At 45.1% G+C, this 21,162-nt stretch overlaps 1 protein-coding gene across 1 annotated transcript in view; it reads left to right on the top strand.

Annotated features, from left to right (window-relative positions):
* aqr (aquarius intron-binding spliceosomal factor) overlaps nt 1-11,538 on the top strand; it is a 54,524-nt gene extending 42,986 nt beyond the window's left edge. The window contains exons 33-36 of the mRNA XM_084481615.1: nt 4,213-4,298; nt 8,199-8,373; nt 9,952-10,056; nt 11,050-11,538. Coding sequence (XP_084337741.1) covers nt 4,213-4,298; nt 8,199-8,373; nt 9,952-10,056; nt 11,050-11,424 — 741 coding nt within the window. The 3' untranslated portion in view covers nt 11,425-11,538. The remainder of the gene's footprint in view (nt 1-4,212; nt 4,299-8,198; nt 8,374-9,951; nt 10,057-11,049) is intronic.
* The last annotated feature ends 9,624 nt before the right edge of the window (nt 11,539-21,162 follow it).

The raw sequence follows: 21,162 nt of genomic DNA, 5'->3' as shown, positions 1-21,162 counted from the left end.
TGAAGTGCTTTGAGCGGTTAGTCAAAGATCATATTACATCCTGTCTGTCTACTAGATTAGACCCTCTCCAGTTTGCATATAGGCCTAACAGGTCTACAGATGATGCTGTAGCTTTGGCCTTGAATACTGCTCTCTCTCACCTGGATCAGAACAACACGTACGTACGGATGCTTTTCATTGACTTTAGCTCCGCCTTCAACACCATAATACCATCTAGGCTCATTATGAAATTGCAAGACCTGAACATCAGTCCCTCCATGTGCAGCTGGATACTAAACTTCCTAACAGACAGGCCCCAGGCGGTACGGCTAGGTAACATCATCTCTTCCAGTCTAACACTCAGCACTGGTGCTCCACAGGGATGTGTGCTGAGCCCCCTGCTGTACTCACTGTTCACATCTGACTGTACAGCCACTAACAGTTCCAACACCATCATCAAGTTTGCTGATGACACCACCATAATCGGCTGCATCAAGAACGGTGATGAGTCTGCCTACAGAGAAGAGGTGGCTATTATGACATCTTGGTGTCAGGATAATAGCCTGCTGCTCAATGCCACCAAAACCAAGGAGCTGATAGTGGACTACAGGCGGCTGCAGGGAGGAGAACACTCACCCGTTTACATCGGGAGCACAGCAGTGGAGAGAGTCAACTGTTTCAGATTCCTTGGAATTAACATCAGTGATGATCTGAGCTGGTCACACCATATTGTTTTACAGATGTACCATAGAAAGCATTCTTACCGGTGGCATTACAACATGGTATGGTAACAGCAATGCCCAGGACAGGAAATCTTTACAAAGAGTGGTCAAATCTGCACAACGTATTACAAGGACTGTGTTACCATCCATCCAGGACCTTTACAGCCAGCGCTGCAGGAGAAAGGCCAAGCGGATCATTTCTGACCCTAGTCATCCCAGCCACAGTCTTTTCTCCCTCCTGCCTTCTGGAAGACGCTACAAGAGCATAAGGACTCGTACCAGCAGATACAGGGATAGTTTTTACCCTCATGCCATCAGGATGCTGAACTGTCCTTGAACATTATTATTTTTTATTCTACCCTTTTTCTCCATCCTTAACTCCAGTATTTTATTTATTCTTTAAGTTGAACAGACATTTGAGCACAACAATTTTCAATACTGATAAATTATGATTTATGAGTACTTGATAAATAAAAAAACTTGAACTTGAACTTGAACATTTCTGATATTTTATGTCATTGTTTTCATCATGGCAAACATCTTCCAAAATGTGTCAATCAGACAGTATGCAGCGCAGCCAACGGAAAAACACAGATACAGACTTATGGACAGATTCGACCTCAAGCAACACGCAACAGACATGTTGCATGGTTGAAGTGTGCTCCCCTCCCACTGGTAGGATCAGGGGGCAGCTGGGGAGAACTCCCTCTAAGAGCCCTCCAGAACCAGGGAGAACGGGTCAGAGAGATGGTTAACCTTATGGCTCAAACTCGGAAGCCGAGCGCCCTGTTAATCAAGTCTCCGTTGGGAGACCGTCGGGAGGCGCGTGGGTTAATTACTTTGACTGATAGAATCGGAAGTGAGAGTGATAAAATTAATGACTTCTTATTTCAGCATAAGAACTGAGTCAGGCAGCGTTAGCGTGAAGATGTATGGTGGCGGCAGTGACGTCTGACTCCCAGCCAGAAGGTACTGGGTTGGAAACCCCAATCTCAGCAGCGTTCCTACAGGCCTCATTGAGTCTGATGGCTAAACCCCTTCCCTGCTCAGTAATGTTCGCTGTAAGTCGCTTTGGATCAAAGCTTGATTACTAAATAGTGCTAAATAGTAAGCCCAGTGCAAGAAAGAGTGGGGTGATGGATCAATGGGGGAAATCCATGCAGACACCTGCCTCATCATCCTTCTCCAAGCATCTGTCACACACAAAGGACAACGTGTCACGCTCCTTGAGTCCAGACTAGCAGTGGTAGCAGGGGAACAACACCCCAGCTGAGATGACAGGAACCCTGGGCACACACATACACTTGACAGCTCTCGCTGTCAGACAAGTTCACTGGTCCTTTAGATGCCTCGTTTCAGCACAGCAGGCCACATGCTTCCTCAACCCTTCAAAAGATAACAAGGTGGAAAGTAATGATATTGAATCGCATATATGTCCTTTTGTACAGTCTTTTAGGAACAAGGACATAGATCATTTGAGTCCTCTCCTTCCTTACTTGTAATAGCCGTTGTTCAAGCTAAACCAGACCAAGGGATTGAGATCTGGGAATGAAACAAAGAGCGAAAGGTGTGGAATATTCTATCACAAGGTCCTTTACTGACAAAGGAAACGTTATTGTCCAAGTGGCAACTGACCCTTTTCACCTTGCGGCCATCTTGGTTCTAAATGCTAGCTAGATGGGGGGAGCTAACACATTCAGTTCCCCCCACCCAGCTAGCGTCTAGGATCCAGATGGAACCAAGATGGCTCCAGGTGAATAAGGCCTTTGTAGAAGAAAAGGTCAAAGTGGAAAAAGGTAGAATGCATCTATTAGCCTAGCACAGGCTTTAATGAGAGCATTTTTTTGGGATTACCTACATGTATACAATTCAAGTTCTGTGTGTGCCTTTTTATTAAAAATGGTGATCTTGTATCCATAGACATGCATCTGCTTCTGCTGGGACATGACCTCTGCAATTCACTCCCAGGAAGATTTCACATAAATAACTAAACACCATGCAAAACGCTATGCCCTGAGGGCCCCTCGATCTGGGCCCCTCGTCGTCTCTGCACGCTCTCTCTCTCTCTCTCTCTCTCTCTCTCTCTCTCTCTCTCTCTCTCTCTCTCTCTCTCTCTGTCTCTGTCTCTGTCTCTGTCTCTCTCTCTCTCTCTCTCTCTCTCTTCCCCCCCCCCCCCAACTCCCCAACTGTTTTCTCTCTGACTCCTTCTAGCTGTCTGCCGTCTGTCTGTCTGTGTTCTCTATCTTTGTCTCTCTCTGACTGTCTTTCTGCTGTACAGTGTATACCCAGTAGCTGAAATCATTGTGTTCTTCCAAACTAAACCAGCACCATCTGGTTGAATCCCTCCGCAATGTCCATGCATGCATTACCAGAGATGGGGGGTGGGGGGCTAATTTTAAGGTCAGATGCTGAGTGTGGGGGTGCTGCTGCTTGATTCTTGTGCAGAGAGACGTCCGCCTCACGCTACTGCAAAACCAACATACTGTTGCCGCCGGTGCTGCACCTGTTCTACATGGCAACAGGGGGTCCAAAATAAATATGGTTGTACTTGCGCATAACCACCCATCACACTCTTCCAATCTCTATCCCACTCCCTCTTCACTTTTCTAGCTCTATCTTTTGTCTCCGTTTTCAATCTCTCTTCCATTCCCTCGCTACCTCTCGCATGCAAAGCGTGCATGCTGCAGCTCTCCAGCCCTGTCCTCCACAGCTGGGAGCAGTATGCCAATGAGTGTCCACTGCTGCGTTAGACCAGTGGAACATGGCCATGACCGTGGGGTGATTTATGTGCCACGGCTGTGTGTTGCTGTGGTGTTTTGTAACATGGTACCTGGGCAATGCTGCGTACCACAAACACAGAGGGTTTCTTCACATTGGGTCCAAACAGGACAACCTGTTCAGCTGAAACATTTATTGTATTTGCCCAACTTTCCACAAGATGTGAATATTGCTGCACTCACTCACCCTCTTACAAATTCATACCAAAGCACAATGAGGCAGTGCTTTTTAAGAGGTGTAGCGTTTGAGCAGATCACCACATTAAAGATGCATACAAAGCTGTTTCCATTGCAGGGATAGGGATCCAAGGCTTTTAGCCGCTTGCTGTTTGATCAGTTTAGTTCGCTTTTATTATAGATTTTTTTTCAAGTCCCCTTTAAAATGTCTGCTCTAGTGAGAACAGGGACAACCGAAAGCTTCAGTGCAACACACGCAAATCTCAGACTTTGTCAGATATGAGTGTATTATTAAATGTAACAGATTGACTCAATGCAATGTATGAAGTGATGGCAACAATAACATTGTCTGACAAAAACATATACAGTATGTGTGCTTGTCTGTATGCGTGTGTGTGTGTATGTGTGTGTGTGTGTGTGCCTCTGTTTGCTTGTCTGTATGTCCCTCTGGGTGCTTGTGTCTGTGTGTGCGTGTGTGTGCTCATGCACCTGTGCGTGTGTGCGTGCCTGTGTGTGTTAAATAAGGGATATTCATCCATCTGCATGTGCCTGTGTAGGTGACAACGGTGGACAGATTCCAGGGTCAGCAGAATGACTACATCATCCTCTCGCTGGTCCGCACCAAAGCTGTAGGACATCTAAGGTAAGCACTTCAAGTGATTCCTTTTCCTGAAACGCACACACAAACACACACATACCGCAGGAGCCGAACGGATCCTAAATATATACCGTACGTCACGGGGACATTGGTTAAGATGCACATCCCCAGAGGAAACAAGGGACACAAGCAGGAAAGCGCAGAAGAGTGGGCTCTGGGCTCCCAGGAGACAGCCAATCACAGGCTTCCTATTCCTGTCACCTAACTGTGGAGCTGGCAAAAAAATAGTGTGAAAAGGGATGGGAGCTGTCTTTATTCTTTGTGTTTTTCAAGGGTTTAATTTCAGCCGCCATTGGTCTGGGGGAGAGCGGTTGATGTGGGACTGCGGTAAAAGGGGAAATAAAGAAAAACGTGCCGTTGGAGCGGCCTCTTATTTTCCGAGTAGGTTTAGGGAAGCCATTGTGGAGGCGATGATTGGGGTGAGAGCACCGATCAAAGACCCGCGCCTGGATCAAAGGCACACCGCGGAGCGGGGCTATTAGGGACTATTAACAGCCCCCGTACCTGTACAATAACACCTCCGCTGCCCATCGCCGTTGCTCAGCTTGACTTTCTTCTCCTCCCTCCTCCTCACGTCTTCCTTTTTTGTTCCCAATCATCCTATTGTTCCCCTCCTTTCTTTCAATTCCATCCCTTTCTTCCGGCCTTCCCTCTGTCCTTATTTGGTCATTAGAGCTGATTAGCAGGTTCCCAATGGCTCCGAGGGCTTTGTGTTCATTCTGCTTTTATTCCGCTGATGAATGTCTTTGAAACTTTATAAGACGAACCGGAGCCCAAGGGCCAGTGCTGCACTGTACTGTACATTCGCCTGTGACATTATGTAGGCTTTGATGTATGAACCCTGCTGGTGGAACTGGCTCCTTTACAGAAGCACCACCAGAGCATCACTGCCCCCCAAAGGTCGTGTGGAGGCGTGGAGGCATATGCAAATGATGGCCCTGGTATCCTAATGACCCATCCTGCTGTTCCGCCTTTCACACCACCCTGTGCGCAGAAGTGGGTAGCAAGAAAAAAAGCATAGAAAAAAAAAAAGAACACGGAAACCTCCATTTTTGTGAGTGTGTTCCTCATCTTGGTGGATGTAGTGGTGCTTTTTCGTGTGTGTGTGTGTGTGTGTGTGTGTGTGTGTGTGTGTGTGTGTGTGTGTGTGTGTGTGTGTGTGTGTGTGTGTGTGTGTGTGTGTGTGTGTGTGTGTGTGTGTGTGTGTGTGTATAAAGTGCAGCGGGCAGCGCAAAACTGTGATTTATCTTGTTGACAGCACCTTGCCTGCCTTCGTCTCCGATATCATTCGTTTGATCTTGTCTCACGTCAAATTAAAAACATCTTGGCCAGCTCACGATGTACTATCGGCCGACCTCTGTGCCCGAGATGGCTCGTGGCTTTGGCTTTGTCGCCATCGTTCATACAAGAATATGTATTTGTTGCTCTTATCTGTACACTGTTCTTTCCTCACTTTGTTTCTTGCCTATTCCCATACCCCTAGTCATGTTGTTCTAATGCGCTCTGTTTTTATATGTCTTTTGTATTTATTTACAAGCCGGGAAATAATTGTGAATGAGTTTAGTTTAGTTTTATTACTTTGTGCAAGATAAACAAGATTAAAATAACAAAAAAGATGCACATAGACATACATAAATGCATGGGTGGGACAAAAGAAACCCCAGGGGGCTTATATAGGATGCCCACCTAACATTAAATTACAATAAGGTAAGGTAAAGAAATAAAGAGCTGAATGACCTCACATTGTAATCTATCGTTGAGCAATTCTGGTGTATGCGTTTGGTTGAGGCGCATGCCAAAAGACATCATATTGTTTAAATTCTACAATGTTTCTAACGTTAAACTCCTTCTAATTCATTCAACCTCTGTGTCCCATTTACTTCTCAATGGCTGTTGGGAGCACAGCGATTCATAAGGAATGAATCCTGCTCCACACTGCTCACTCTGGTGTACCAGTTGGCACACCTCACCCCCCCATCCCCCAACACACTATATACTTTACTCATCCCCCGCCTCTCTCCCCTTGGCAACCGGCTTCCTTGACAACCAAATAGGGAGCTGGCTGACCAAACCACAAGCTGACCCTCACTTTTTGATTGAGAAATATTTTCCTGTGATGCTGATATGCGCAGTGTTTATATCCATATGTGTGTGGGGATGCACACATGCATTAACATGCACGCACGCACGCACGCACACATACACCCACACACACGGATATCGATGTGTTAATCAACTTTGCCCTGCTAAGTCCCAGAGTAACCCAGGTTAGTGTCACAACAGAGCCGTGTGTACTGGTGTATAGAGCTCAATGGTCGCCTGCTGTTGCGATATCTATGTGGCAATATAATTATGCTTTGGAATTCCTTTTTATGTATAATGCATCGTGTTAAGCAGCATATTTAAAGGACACACACACAGATGTTCCTGTGTTCCATGTATAATTGTGCATATTTTTTCAATATAACACATTTTATACATATTTGTATGCACATCATGCATATTGCATTGATTAGTCTTCTTAAGCCCATGCTCTGCCTGTGTCCTTGTGCTATTTTACATATTTGGATTGTGGTGGGAGATGGAGAAAGATTGTGCGTGCCTGTGTTATAGCATGTATTTGAGCCAATTTATTCCCCATCAAAACAAAGATAGTTTTTGAATATTGCCCAAAGCTGCTTAAATAAGACAAAGATGAGTATTTCCACTTGTATTCCTCCATGACATTCCCATTTCATTGAGCCAAGTTGAAGACGCCCAATAAACGGTGAAATGTTGTGGGGCAGCATTATCCAGCCAATAGAAATCCTAAAATCCTTAAAACCTCAATTGTTTAAAAAGACCTTAAATCTCCATTTCAATAAAACATAAACCACCGTATAAAATGTGATGTTCACCCATCATTTGCGACCGCAAGGAGCCATGCAAAGCCACCCTCTTCCCTCTATCTACACACCATTACCCAACAAGCACAAGCAGAACCGTATCAGCACCGGGGATAACAAGCCGTGTGTTTAACCTCAAAAACTCTAAACGGTAGCCTGTAGCGTTAGTCGCCGCCGTCCAGAATGGCTAAAGTGATTTGATTCAGTGGATAACAATGCGTTCTATCAGGTCAGATTAAGCCAGGCGTACAGGACTCCCAATGGATTCTCTGTGCTCCAGGAGCAAGCTCGCGGACAGATGACTATATTTTATTAAACATTTAGCCTGTTATAGCCATCCGAGCAGGAATGTGCCTGACTTCCAAAAAAGCCAGTCCCTCTCCTCGCTCTAATCCCTTAATTCTAGTGGATGGCAGAAAGAAAAGGATGGGGGGGGGGGGGGGGGGGGGGGGGGTGGCGGCGGTGGAAGAAACCTCAGCCAGTATCTCTGCCTTCTTCTTCATCCTCTCTCTCACCTTCTATCTCCCTCTCCATTCTTCCATTTCTCCCCCTCACCTGGTGCAGCTTATCCTTTTCTAAACCCCTCTCCTTGTCCAACACTCTGCCTTCTCCCCCCTATCTGATCCCTTCCCTCTCCACCGCTCTGCTAACACCCTGCTCACCTTCCGTTCTCATGCCTGAACCCAACCCTGTTTTTTAATCTTGGAATGCAAATATAATGCAGTGGTTGCCTCGCAGCCGAAAGGTTCTGGGTTTGAGCCCCAATGTCCACAATTGACCTGTAGGCAATCCTCAAACAGGCTACCCAACCCACCTACCTGCTCCTTACTGACATGCATTCAATTCAATGCGTTCTATTTCGATACATTACTTGGCTAAATTTGACATTCGATTTTGTATTTCAATAATTTTAAGGGTAAAGGTGTCTTATGCAGGACTCTCTCTTTGGATGTGCCGTTCGTCACCATGTCCCCCCTCCCCTCTCTCCTTGTGTCCACAGGGACGTGAGGCGTCTGGTGGTGGCCATGTCCCGAGCCAGGCTGGGCCTCTATGTGTTTGGCCGGGTCGCCCTGTTCCAGAACTGCTTTGAGCTCACCCCCGCCTTCAACCAGCTCACCGCCCGCCCACTGCAGCTGCACATCAGACCGCACGAATACTACAACCAGGAGCAGCCTGTAAGTAACACACACACTCGCACGCACGCACGCACGCATGCCTGGCCACAGATGTTTCAATTAAATTCTGCATATTCAAAGAATTTAACGACGTTACAGTTTGTCAGGACAACAAGACAGCAAAGAAGTGCATAATATGTGGAACGATGAGAAAGAGAGACCTTAGCAAGACAGGCTGTTGCACACCGTCGTCCTACTGTCCGCATCCACCACCCTCCACCTTCCCCCCCACAGACTGGTAACAGCCAAAAAGGCCGGCCTAATCCTGCCTCTAAATTCTGAATGGAATCTTCATTCCCACTTGGCCCCTAACTCTGCGGCCCTATTCTGCATAGGGGGGCCCGTCTGCAGGCCAAGGCTATAATTAATCTGCGAAGGTCAGAAGGCAAAGCAGCTCCCGCCCCCCCCCACCAACAATCCCTGCTAGGCCCGGTCAGCGCTAGACAGGCTCAGTCTGGCCGCGGTGCCAGCATCTCTGGGGGCTGGGGATGGGCAGCCTCTCTTATCTTCCTTAGAGCCCGAACACTCCCTCTGACACCAGGGCTCTCGCTTTAGGTACAGTCCAAATGAAACCCACGGCCCTTCCGTTGTATGGACGCGAGCATAGCTCACTAACGCTGGCAAACATGTCAAGTACGGCCATGCACTTTATACATGCAGGTACGTTGACGCGATTTGCAAGGGGAGTCGGTTCGGTCGAGGGTGTTGGACGAGCAGGATGTCCTCTAATCGCAGAGGTGATTAAAGTGTCTGCGCTCTCTTTTGATAACCTCCCCAGTGATAAAACCTCAAGCACAGTTTAGCTCTGCAGCTCCATAAACCACCCAGACCTGTTTTAACACCCTGCTCAATGAGCCACTGTGAACGTAGCACATTACTACTCAATTTCAGAGGCAACCGACCAGTTGAAATTAATATTTGACGCATCCCTCGTTTTTTAATTCCACTCGTATATCAAATCGCCAGAACATCCCCACAGCGTTTAATGTCACACGACCGCTTACACTGAGACAGGCAGACATCAAACGGGTGAATGGTTATTTTCTCAACCGAGCAGAACGAGCAAAGGTGACGTCGACGATACGTTTGTTTCCGAGGCTCAGGATAGGACGTTTTAACTTGGTGAAGTGTCTGAAACAACCCACGGGTTTACGAAGCGGAGGTCCTTGACAGCGCCGCTACGCTCCTGGATATATATATACCGTATATATATATATAATTACGACAGCGCGGCAGTTCAACCATTTGACTGTCTTACATCGAACTACACCTCTTGTCCTGTGTGAGGGTCAGCTTCCCAACCAGTCCATAACACACACACACACACACACACACACACACACACACACACACACACACACACACACACACACACACACACACACACACACACACACACACACACACACACACACACACACACACACACACACACACACACACACACACACACACACACACACACACACACACACACACACACACACACACACACACACACACACACACACACTCTCTCTCTCTCTCTCTCTCATATATATATGCTTTCCCCGACTCACTGCTTCTGTCCCCCACCAGAGAGAGGCGTCAAAGCAGCCCGACCACGTCGTGAAGGACATGCCGGAGATGGCCAACCTAGCGTACACCATGTACATGAGGATGATGCAGCAGCAGCAGAGACAGGTAACCAGGAGCCAGACAGACTGGGCACATGTTGGAGAGGAGCCAGTCGAAACTCAAGCCATCACATGACACTACTTTCAGCTCAGCATATCAGGGACAGTAAAACAGTCATTTTTGGCGGCCCTGGGTAAGGTCGCCAGTCGTTTGATGTTGTTAATGTAGGTTACACTTGAATGTGCACATCTGCAACTTTAGTAGTCAAGTCATCGCCAAGAATATACACAGCAGGTTTTTTTCATAATTACAGCATACTGCCGTTATTGTAGATACCACAACAGTTGGATCAGCAGTTTACCAGGTTTATCAAGCCCACTGCTACAACCACAATGCTCTAGTTTTCTACTCCAGGGCTCTTGAGAGATTGAAACATAGACACATGTACACACACAACAAGCCTCCCAGACTCTGAGTCTGCTCTGTTAAAGTAAGGCATCAAACAGCTGGAAGAGGTATTTTTTTTCTCTCTCCCTCTATTTCCCTTGTAGCTATTTTGAAAATGCTCCAACCTTTAAACTTTAATGCAGCATGGGAAACATGTCGGATGAGAGAAAATCGCTTAAGTTCAGTGCATGGGAGGGCAAGAAGGATGTGTATGTCTGAGGAAGCACTCTGAGGTGTTTACCCGAGGGGGTTTGCACATGGATACTTTACCAACTGAGAGAGACAGAATGATGTCACGATTAAGGAAGGGGAAAAAATAATATTTGGGGATGGGGACTCTACAAACTACACTACATTTAGCACCGATAACATCCACAATCTTTCACAGTTCCTATTTTTCTTTACCTTTAGACAGGGTTCAGATGGCTTAGTGACTACTAAAAGTGGGTTGAGAACCACAAAGATGTTCTAAACCCACTTGGAAGACCAAGGGCGAATATATTCAGTTTGGTTCTTTTCACTTATCCCTACGTTGCTTTAGGGTTGTCGCTGTCTCACCCGCGTCTCTCTCTCTCTCTCTCTCTCTCTCTCTCTCTTCTGCGATTTCCACAGCAACAGCAAAGGCTAGCTCTGCCCCCTAAGCAGACCCTGAAGGAGGCTCCCGCCGCTCAGGAGGAGGAGCCCCCCTCCATGGACCAGGAGGAGGAGGAGAAGAAGGAGGACAAGGAGAAGAAGGAGGACAAGGAGAAGGAAGAGGACAAGGAGAAGGAGGGGGACAAGGAGAAGGAGGGGGACAAGGAGACCCCCATGGAGCAGGAGAGCGCAGAGGAGGCTGCGAGCTCTGAGCCAAAACCAGCAGAGGCTGCGGCAGGAGCAAAAGAGGAGAGCCAGAAAGCAGAGGAGCGTCCCATGATGCCCGAGCACCCGGGCCGGGACAGCGACAGCGACGGGGAGGAGAGTGGCGAGGAGCAGGAGCAGGGGCCATAGAGAGCGCTCTCTCGCTCTGACGTAATCCCGGCTTACTAGGAGCCTCGGTTATTCTTATCTGAAACAGATTTTGTAAACGTTATGTCTTTTTTGTTTTTTTAATAAAATGCAATGTTTTTTCACACAAAGCAAGCCTCTTACCTTGAGCCGTAATTATTTCTTTCCTTACTCGTTCAGACATATTATTTACGTAATCATCGTCTTCTAAGGATTTCTAAAAAAACTCCCCGTTCATGATTCTCCAGGCCATTCATCCACCTCCTGCTCCCCTCGTTAAGCACATCCGGAATCTGACAATCTGATTGGCTGGTGTCTGCAGCCCGCGGGACAAGCCTCTGCTAAGCTGCCTTTATAGGTCAGTCAGCCAACCCTGGGGCCACCATACCGGTGAAGGATTTGAACTGGCACACTAAGATGTACAGTAATCTCACTTTTAAACGTATTCATAACTTCACATACTGACTTGGCTGTGGTGTACTTGAACCGAAGTGAAGGTGAATACAGGCTACCGAGTACCACGTTGGTGTTATCAAGCAAAGTGGAAAATGCATATTATAATTATTTAAAGTAGAAGACTAATCCGAAATGTCCATCCAAATGGCCGCTTTTATTGCACCAACTTTTACGTAACGTTACTCGGTTCACAGCACATGGCCTTCTAGGCATTTCTCTGCATATGTCCTCCGTCTGCAGGCTGCCACACAGACTTTTAACTCTGGTTATAGTCATGCACCAGAGGTCAGCTTGTTCCAGTGTACCTCAGGCGGCTGCATCCACTGCTCCCAAGCACGTCCGGTATGAGTAGGCCAGCCGGGGAGCACCCAGGCTGGGTGCTGGTCTGAGCTGGTCCACAGGCAGCTTGCTCTCTGCTGGCTCTGGTTGTTGTGATACAGACCTGCAATGGGTGGTGTGTTTAAGGAGGATCTACTTTCTGGGGGGGGTTATTTCAGAGGGCTCGTATATCAATTACAAGGGCGTCAGAATAGTATAGTTTATGGTGTTTGACTTATGGGTTCAAACCACAATGTCCGCCGTAGGCATCCTTCAGCAAGATGCTTAAACCCATACCTCCTAAATATTGACATTGTGTCTAACCCAAATCACCATAATTTGCTTCGGATACAACAGTACGCTAAATGAATTGTGAGTTTCACAGTTTGTGTAGCGATTCCATCATGAGGATGAGAGTCAAGTCTACTTGGCTTTATCATGCTTTTCCCAAACAATAAACTTAAAGCAAACAATGAATATTTTTGACACACTTCTTAATTTGCATAATTTATGATTGATTTTTTTAAATAGATTCGTCCTAACAAAACAAGATTCTGGGGAAGGATCACTCACTCATTTGTACAGTATGTTCAGGTCAGGAGGAGGCTGGGCTGAGGATCCGCAACACACGAGTTCTGCTATTTCCACAACCCGTTGCAGAAACCCATGACACACACGTTCACTCCAGTCACACTGGTCACATTGTGTAATATCATTTGTGTGGTATGCCTGCTGCCAAATTGCTAAATGCCTCTTCCCTTACAGCTTGGCCTCTCAGGAATCCAGCCGTCTGTGCTACCTTGTTGTCGTGTTTGTGAATAGGGGGCAGGAACTGGTTAGGGTAAGCCAGACAATTTGTGAGCTACCAAGAAGGACACTTTGGGAAATCTGTCCAGACGGGGAGAGGAGAAACGCTGCTCACACTTTCTTGGGAAACTTTCCAGCGCTGAAGGTGAACATGTCTTTTTTAATCCCACGGCAGGTATTCATTAGGCTTAATAGCTACTTTGCTCTGTGCTCTAACCCCCTCACGATAGTGTTTAAATGTGTGTGTGTGTTGGAGGAACTAATTCCATGCAGAATAGCTGTTTTCTGTTGTTTAATTGCATATATCTGAAGCAAATTAGTATTTGTGAAGTCATATCTCGAAATAGTTTTGACTTAACTTTTTCATGAGGAGTTCACATTTGGTGTGTTTCAGTTCAACCTTGTTTGGAGATATATTTCCTGTTAATACTTGTGTGTAGCCTGTAGAAGGAAGACAATGTGCAAGTCATGAATGTAATTGTGATATAAGGTTGTTGAGTATTAGATGCCTTGAAGGCTACCACAGGGAAGGAAAAGCTGATGGACCATGTGTTCTGTATTTTGTGATTACCTTGTGGTTTAGCAGTGACTGGAAGCACAAGATGAACTTGTGTTTGTGATTCAAGGACACCACAAGAGGAAATTACCACATTTGTCGGAGACAAATCAGGAACAATGGACATCTAGTTTTAAAACAGTTCATTAGATCTATCTGGAGACTATAGGTACTTTATAGATTACATCTTTAGTTTATATATTTTAGCAGGCCGCAAATATGACAATAAAATCTGTGTATCCAAAACTCATACATTTGATCCACTATCCAATTTCATTGGGGGGGGGGTGTTGGCTTTTAAGTGGGTGGCCGGTTGATCTCATTGGCCAGACGTGAACACGATGGTCACTGCAAAAGGCAGGCTTGCGATTTCGCTTTCAGAAAACCCTGACCAGTACGTCCAGATCAACAACAGGGCCACTCCACAATCTCATAATCTCCCATCTCAGAGGGGGGTCCGGTTGGGCTGTTGCCAGGCATGCAGTGAATTTGGTTTCAACCACAACCTCAATTCTAGATGCCACAAAATCCTACACAGTGCACCTTTATTGTGCTTCATCACCTGTGACACACCAGTCCATACACATGCCTATCTTTGTCCTTCAGGCAGTTTCTATCTTCCCCCCCAGACTAGGATGGCCAGTTGTGGGTCGTGTTTCTGGAGCATCATGTGGCTGGTGATCCTGCTGATAATCGGCTGGCCCATCAGCATCACCCTGGGCGGTCTCTACGGTCTGTTCAGTCCTCTCACCACCTGCGTGGGCCTGGACCGGCTGTCCGACCTGCTCCTGGAGGGGGCCAACGTGGGCCGGAGATGTGCCCAGAACATGAGACACGGCAAGCCCCTGTGTTGAGGACAGCCAGCCTCTCCTGGCCCTGGAACCCACGAGGAGCCAGCACAAAGATGATTTGTTGGTTTATATGTGAACGTCCAGTAATGGATTTTGTAGATTTTATAATCTTTCTTTTTTTTTTTCCTTTTTTTACAAAATGTCCAGAAGGTCTATATAAAGTGTGTCCATAATGAACCATGGATATTGGATTTGTGTTGGGGTTGTCTGGAATCAAATAGACTGTGTTTTCTATTCAATTCAGGATGACACTGCCCCGGAAAGATAAGAAATGGAAATGGCGGTTTAACAATCAAAATGCTTAGAGTCATAAAAAAAAACGTATAATGCGATTAAAACGCTGCTTTGAACTTGTCCTTGTTTTGTTTGCAGTCCATTGTTCTGTTTTGACACTCGGCTGTGAATGTTTTTCTGTCAGGTTTCATGACAAAGGTGGAAAAACATGAAAGCCCTCCGATAAAAACAGACAAACTACCGCTGACGGGGAGAAATAGCAACATGGAAATATTGATGAACAGCTTGGTTTGAGAGTGTTGAAATTTAATTAAATTTCCTCTCTGCTATTAGATTAAATGGCATTCTTTCAGATTTCCATAAAATAAATGTGAAAAAATAAATTCATTCCATTTGTATTCATGAGAAATTATGTAACTTTTTAGTATTTACTTTTTGTTATATTATGCTAAATCTCAGAGAAAGGTTTTTTCTGTTGAATTTCCGGCTTTCTGAGCTAGCATGACTCAGCCTGCCTGGTCTGTAAGCTGCCATGCCCTTGAAACCTCTACAATGGATAAATATTATAACTTGTACCTAGCAGCAGGAATCAAGACAATAATACTTATAGTCAAACTATTTTGGAGCGCACTGAATACCTTCAAGTCAGTATAAAAGTATGAAAATTTAGCTTGCTCATTAGCAATACAGTTTAATGTTGGCAATAATTAGCCACATCTTATTATATAAATGTAGTGGGTATTACCTATTTTAAAGTGTCTCTTAAAGAGTTTTGAAGGACCATATTCAATTAATAAATCTGTGAAGATATATGTACAATGTCTATTGCAATGTCTATAGCTTTGTAGGTGCCCAGTTATTTACTGACTTGCCCAAGGGCACTGAAATAGTTATCTAAGGAAACTTCTTCAGACTTACCAATCTTTCTACACTTTCTTGAATGATTAAATATATATTTAAATGACTAAGAGAATACATGAATGTTTAACTTAAATTATTAACATGACAAAACGTTGTTCAGACGGTACTTGTAGACACCAAATGGCAGTGCAGCTGACTCATCCAATAACTTTATACCTCCGTCTAGAACTCAAAACTCTTTCCCTCAGTTTTGAACACCACAATACAATGTTGAGCTACTTATTCTAAACTATTTTGGGACACAGTACTTATAACATTTTATAAAATCCTGATGAGGACTTAACTAATATAGTCTTGCTGAGCAGCCCTAAAACTGGTATATCTGCTCGTTTTTCAGAACATATTCAAATTTAATTCATGAATATTTCATTTGCAGATCCAAAGAGCTACTTAGCCTCATTCCCTGGCTCTGTGGTTCTGTTGACAAAAAAACTGACACCAGATGAACACAAACAGCAAAGTTATGTGTAACAGTTGTGTGGTTATATTGTGCTACAACGTTGCTCTCTAATCCCAGACCAATACCTTTGGTTTAGTTCAAGGTTGTCATGGTTACAGTGTATATACCTCAAGGCTATCCAATTAAAACGGTTCTAGAAGCGATCCTGTCCTCTGCTGGACCTCATCAGTGGGGGAAACCTTATAGGACCTTGTTGTGGTATTTAATGTGAACTTTGGTTCTCTCTCTCTTCTCAAGAGTTTTGACCGGATGTGCTTATGGCTCGGTCTGAGCTCCGAACGGGCCTGGAGGATGAGCTGACAGTGTTGTGGTAACTGAATGCAACGCGATTCAGATGGAAAGGGATGGAGAGGGTGTGTGTGTGTTGGGGGGGGGGGGGAGGAGATGGAGCGAGAGGGACGGAGAGAATGCAAGAGATTGAGAGAGAGGGGTACAGATTAGGAAAGAGAGGGATAAAGAGAGGAAGGGAGGGAGATGCTGAAAAAGATGGACATGGATAAAGGGAGAGAAGGCAGGAGACTGATGTGAAGGGAGAGTAGATAGAGAAGGGGGAGAGAGTGAGGAGAGAAATTGTGTTGGCCTGGTGAATATTATATGAGGGGCACAAATTGGGGATGGATCCCCGTTGGCTCGGAGCAGACCTGGGAGGGAGGATATGTAGGCCTCCACATCCAATTAACCACACGCTGCTTTGTAATTTCACTCTGTGCAAGTGCACAGGGACACACACGCTATTACACGCACACGCACATACACAAACATACACACACACACACACATACACCAATGTGCACGCACACACACAAACAAGATAGACATGTTGTGTATACTGTTGCGTGTGGTGAATTGAGTAAGGGATGCATAATGATGGCTTCTAGCTAACGTTTCTTTTTTCTACCGGAGCAGCAGGCTATCTGCCATTAAAGATTGTGTTATGATAATGTGAGACCAGGGAGTTATCGTAATATTGCTTGATTTTAAATAATACTGTGTGTGTGTTTGTCTGTGTGCATGTTTTGTGTGTGCATGCCTGCATGTGCTTATATGTGTGTGTGTGTGTGTGTGTGTGTATGTGTGTGTGTGTGTGTGTGTGTGTGTGTGTGTGTGTGTGTGTGTGTGTGTGTGTGTGTGTGTGTGTGTGTGTGTACACGCCTGCATGTGTCTATATATGTGTGTGTGTGTGTGTGTGTGCATGCCTGCATGTGTCTATATATGTGTGTGTGTGTGTGTGTGTGTGCTGGTTGTGCGGGAAATATGTGCATGCACACGGTATCGGTAATCTGTTTGCACCCAAAGGGACTTTTAACTTTCCCGTTCCTCTTCTGCCGTCCTCTGCTGTCTCCTTCCTTTCGTTCTTGCTTTCTCCCTCCTCTCCCTTCTTCCTTGGTGTTCTGCAGCGCTGGCCTTCTGTCGGTTGGGCTCACACCCAGGGGGCCCAATGTGGCCCTGATTGTTTGAATAACGCCAATCTCACCCACAGGACCCACTCTTAAGAGTTCACCACCAATGTTAATTAACGCCACCTTTCTGCATTCACAGACAATGGAGATGTTGGACTCGGCGCACAGATACACACCTATGTATCACAGACATATACACACAAACACACGGACACACACACACACACACGCACACACACACACACACACACACACACACACACGGACACATCCACATTCATTTGCAAGGGATGAGATATATAGAATACCGGACTTTACAATAACAAAATTATTCAATATTATGAATCGTGTACTCAGTTAAATTGATGCATTGTAGATTGTTCCTAGTGGTTCGCCACATGCTTTGCAACACAAAACGATATTATGACGGAAATGTAATTATGTACGACAAAGTGTGTAAGCCAATCAATATCTGACAAAAGGACATATCTCAAGAAAAGTCCAGAGAGGCCCTGCTTGACACATTTGGTGCTTATATATACTGATATTGTATATACATATATATATATATATATATTGTATACATAAATATATATATATATATATATATATATATATATATATATATATATATATATATATTTATGTATACAATGAACGAAATGCTGATGTAAGCCTGAAGCTAAATCAATATAACTTTATGTTTAATTACTCCCATCAGGTTTACAGAATCAGGACTTAAACAATTTTTATACACTCAATAGTCTGGCGAGGAATCAGACAACATGCATATGCACAAAAAAAAAATCATTAAGCCATGTGTTTGATTGGTCGTCGTCTTCAGCTCCTGTGATGAAAATAATTTTTCATTTTTCATTAACTGGATATGGGAAAAACCCTAGCATAGGCAATATTCCTATACAATCATACTGTATATATATATATATATATATATATATATATACTGTATGTGTATGTGTGTGTGTGTGTTTTATCGATTGACATACAGAAGCCCTGGCCCACACCGAGCAAATAGCCAGCCATCTGGGTTTTAAAAGGGCTTGCGTTCTGTTTATGATCTGAAATTCCCATTAGAAATCAATCACGATCGTTCTTTTTCCTTAGCAGGCAGTTTTTCCCTCATTGTCCCATCCCGGCTGTTGAATAATGCAGAGTACCACCTCAACTGTGGATTAAGGAGAGTTATAGTGGGTATAGTAAAATAATTAAAGTCATGTAGGGTTGATTTTAAAACCCACTCACTCTCTGGTATTGGGCAGACGACAAGACCTGGGCACCTCTATAACACCATGACTACAATCTGACCATTGATCTGTCTTTGTGCATGCATGCTTGCATGTGTTTATGTATGTTTTTTGTGTGTGTGTGTGTGTGTTTGTGTTCATGAGTGCATGCGTGTGCATCTGCTATCCTGTCATCGATAAAACATGGCGCTTACCTGAAATATTATTGATATCTTTTCAAATGGTTTCTACTCCAGGGGATAACGAAGCTGGCGTTAGCTGAATGGTGTTGGGCCAAAGGATGCAAAGAGCAGGCCAAAGCCTATCGTTGATGACATAAGATGAGAACAAAGAGTCAGCCCAGCATAGGGGTTTGGCCGCAGGTCGGGTCGGGTGACAGCCACGTATGATTCATGGCCGGCCGTGCCCTTTACGTATTGTCCTCGTTGAGAGTGAACCACTCGCTGCTCCATGATGCCAATGTTGTTAAACAGGCTTGTAGACTGTTGGTGTTTTTTAGTGTCTCTCTGTCTTCACATTTCTTAAGTCTATGAACTGGCCAGTGCCTCTCCTACTGATACCACGTGTTATTTCCAACATCCCTCCATTTGTTATGTTCCAACAAGGGCGAACCAACCCGGTCGTCTGGGGCATAGCCAGGGCCATATACCTTATCAAGGGAGAGACTGCAGCTGTTCTTTTGTTATTCACGTTGTCTTTCCTATAATACTCGCCTCAAACCTTTGGTTCGGTGAGAAGAGGAATCGACAGCAAAGGAGCACGTCAGGAGACTGCTCCTCACCACCTACACTAAGACTATTCCACCTAAGTCTGTACCTGTGCTGTATTACATCCTCAAATAAACCATCTATTCCACCCTCTGATCCAACCTGTCAAGCTTCCTTGATTTCCACTTCAAGAATTACTACTACGACGAAAAATACACAACGCAGAGACTACACAAACAGTTTAGAAATAAGCTGAAATCTAACAGCCTTTAGACTTTGCTGTTCTCTGTTTCACTAAACCGGGAATGTCACCCGGAACGTCCTTTTTCTTTGTTGTTATCTTTTGGGCAGGATACTTGAAAGTGTACCCACGTGTCACATCTGACTGAAATTATTGGCTGTTCTTCATGGCTTTAATGCTGAACGCAGGCTTATGTTAACCCAAAGAGTTGTGTTGTGTAAAGGAGAAAATGTATTAACTAATTGTTTGAATTAGTAAAGACTAAAGGCTGGTTTGTGGGAGAGTGAGGTGTGTGTGTGTGTGTGTGTGTTTGTATGTGTGTGTGTGTGTGTGTGTGTGTGTGTGTGTGTGTGTGTGTGTGTGTGTGTGTGTGTGTGTGTGTGTGTGTGTGTGTGTGTGTGTGTTTGTATGTGTGTGTGTGTGTGTGTGTGTGTGTGTGTGCAGACTCCCGCCCCCTCCTTGAGAGGGGATGATCCACAGTAAGGCCTCTTGGAATGGATTCTTGTGATAACGGGCAGCAGCTGCTCTGGCCAGCTGCAGTGGAAACAGCAGCCTCTTCATGTAGAGCGCCTCTCCACACACTAAGTGGATATATTGTTTTGGAGCTCCTAACGCAGATGTACTAACTCGAACAAGTGTATTTAAAGTATAACAATGGAACCCTTTTTTCCATTTTTAGGTAATTTCGGCATTTGCTTTTGGATACTTTGCCCACTGCATCAACACAAATAACAATAAGCAGGGGAGTTATCTTGGTAATTGTCTCATTAGCATAAAATGTAAAATAACAAGTCTTCAGTACTATAGGTCTATAGGTTCTCCCCCCCCCCCCCCCCCCAACAATTCAATATGAACCCCCCTATAAAAGCCTTGGCCACCCTCTTGCCACCCCTAGAAAAAAAGTCTGGCTCTGCCACTGACGTGCTGGCGCTCTCATCATCAAAGCAGAACTACTTGGCCTATATATTTGAAAGCAATAAATGGAATAATGCCGGTCATTATTTTCGATAACAACCTGCGACGTTCTATAAATTATCCCGCTTATTACACGGCTACTTGCCAAAAACGAAAAAATAACTTCACACGGTGTGTCATGCTTATTCAAAATATTTGGTAGGTCCTGGGCCACATGAACCTCCACACGTGGGGCAGGGCACGGAAAAGCTTGTGGAATCGCTTTGACAATACTCTATAATGAGACACGAGACTATCAGACTATATAGAGGCATATCTCTGATCAGGGAACCTTTGATCAACTACCCTCTCGCCTGTTCTCCTATGGCTTCTAATGGGAGAGTATCTTTGACCTGATGACAGCTGCTGGCCCGAGCACAGCTGTTCTGCGGCGCGGGCCACTTGGACACCTGTTTAGCTGTCAACGGGACCCAGCCCACTTGAATCACACAACACAAAACAAAAACAGTGTGTCATATCACATCATAAAACCAAAACATGGTGTGCAAGAGAGCCTGCATTAGAAGGTCTCTTACCGTCTAATGGTCAGGCTTTTGTGGATCTGATGGGT

Source organism: Micromesistius poutassou (assembly GCF_964030765.1).
Source record: "Micromesistius poutassou genome assembly, chromosome: 17".
NCBI lineage: Eukaryota > Metazoa > Chordata > Actinopteri > Gadiformes > Gadidae > Micromesistius > Micromesistius poutassou.
This window is presented reverse-complemented; position numbering and strand designations above follow the sequence as displayed.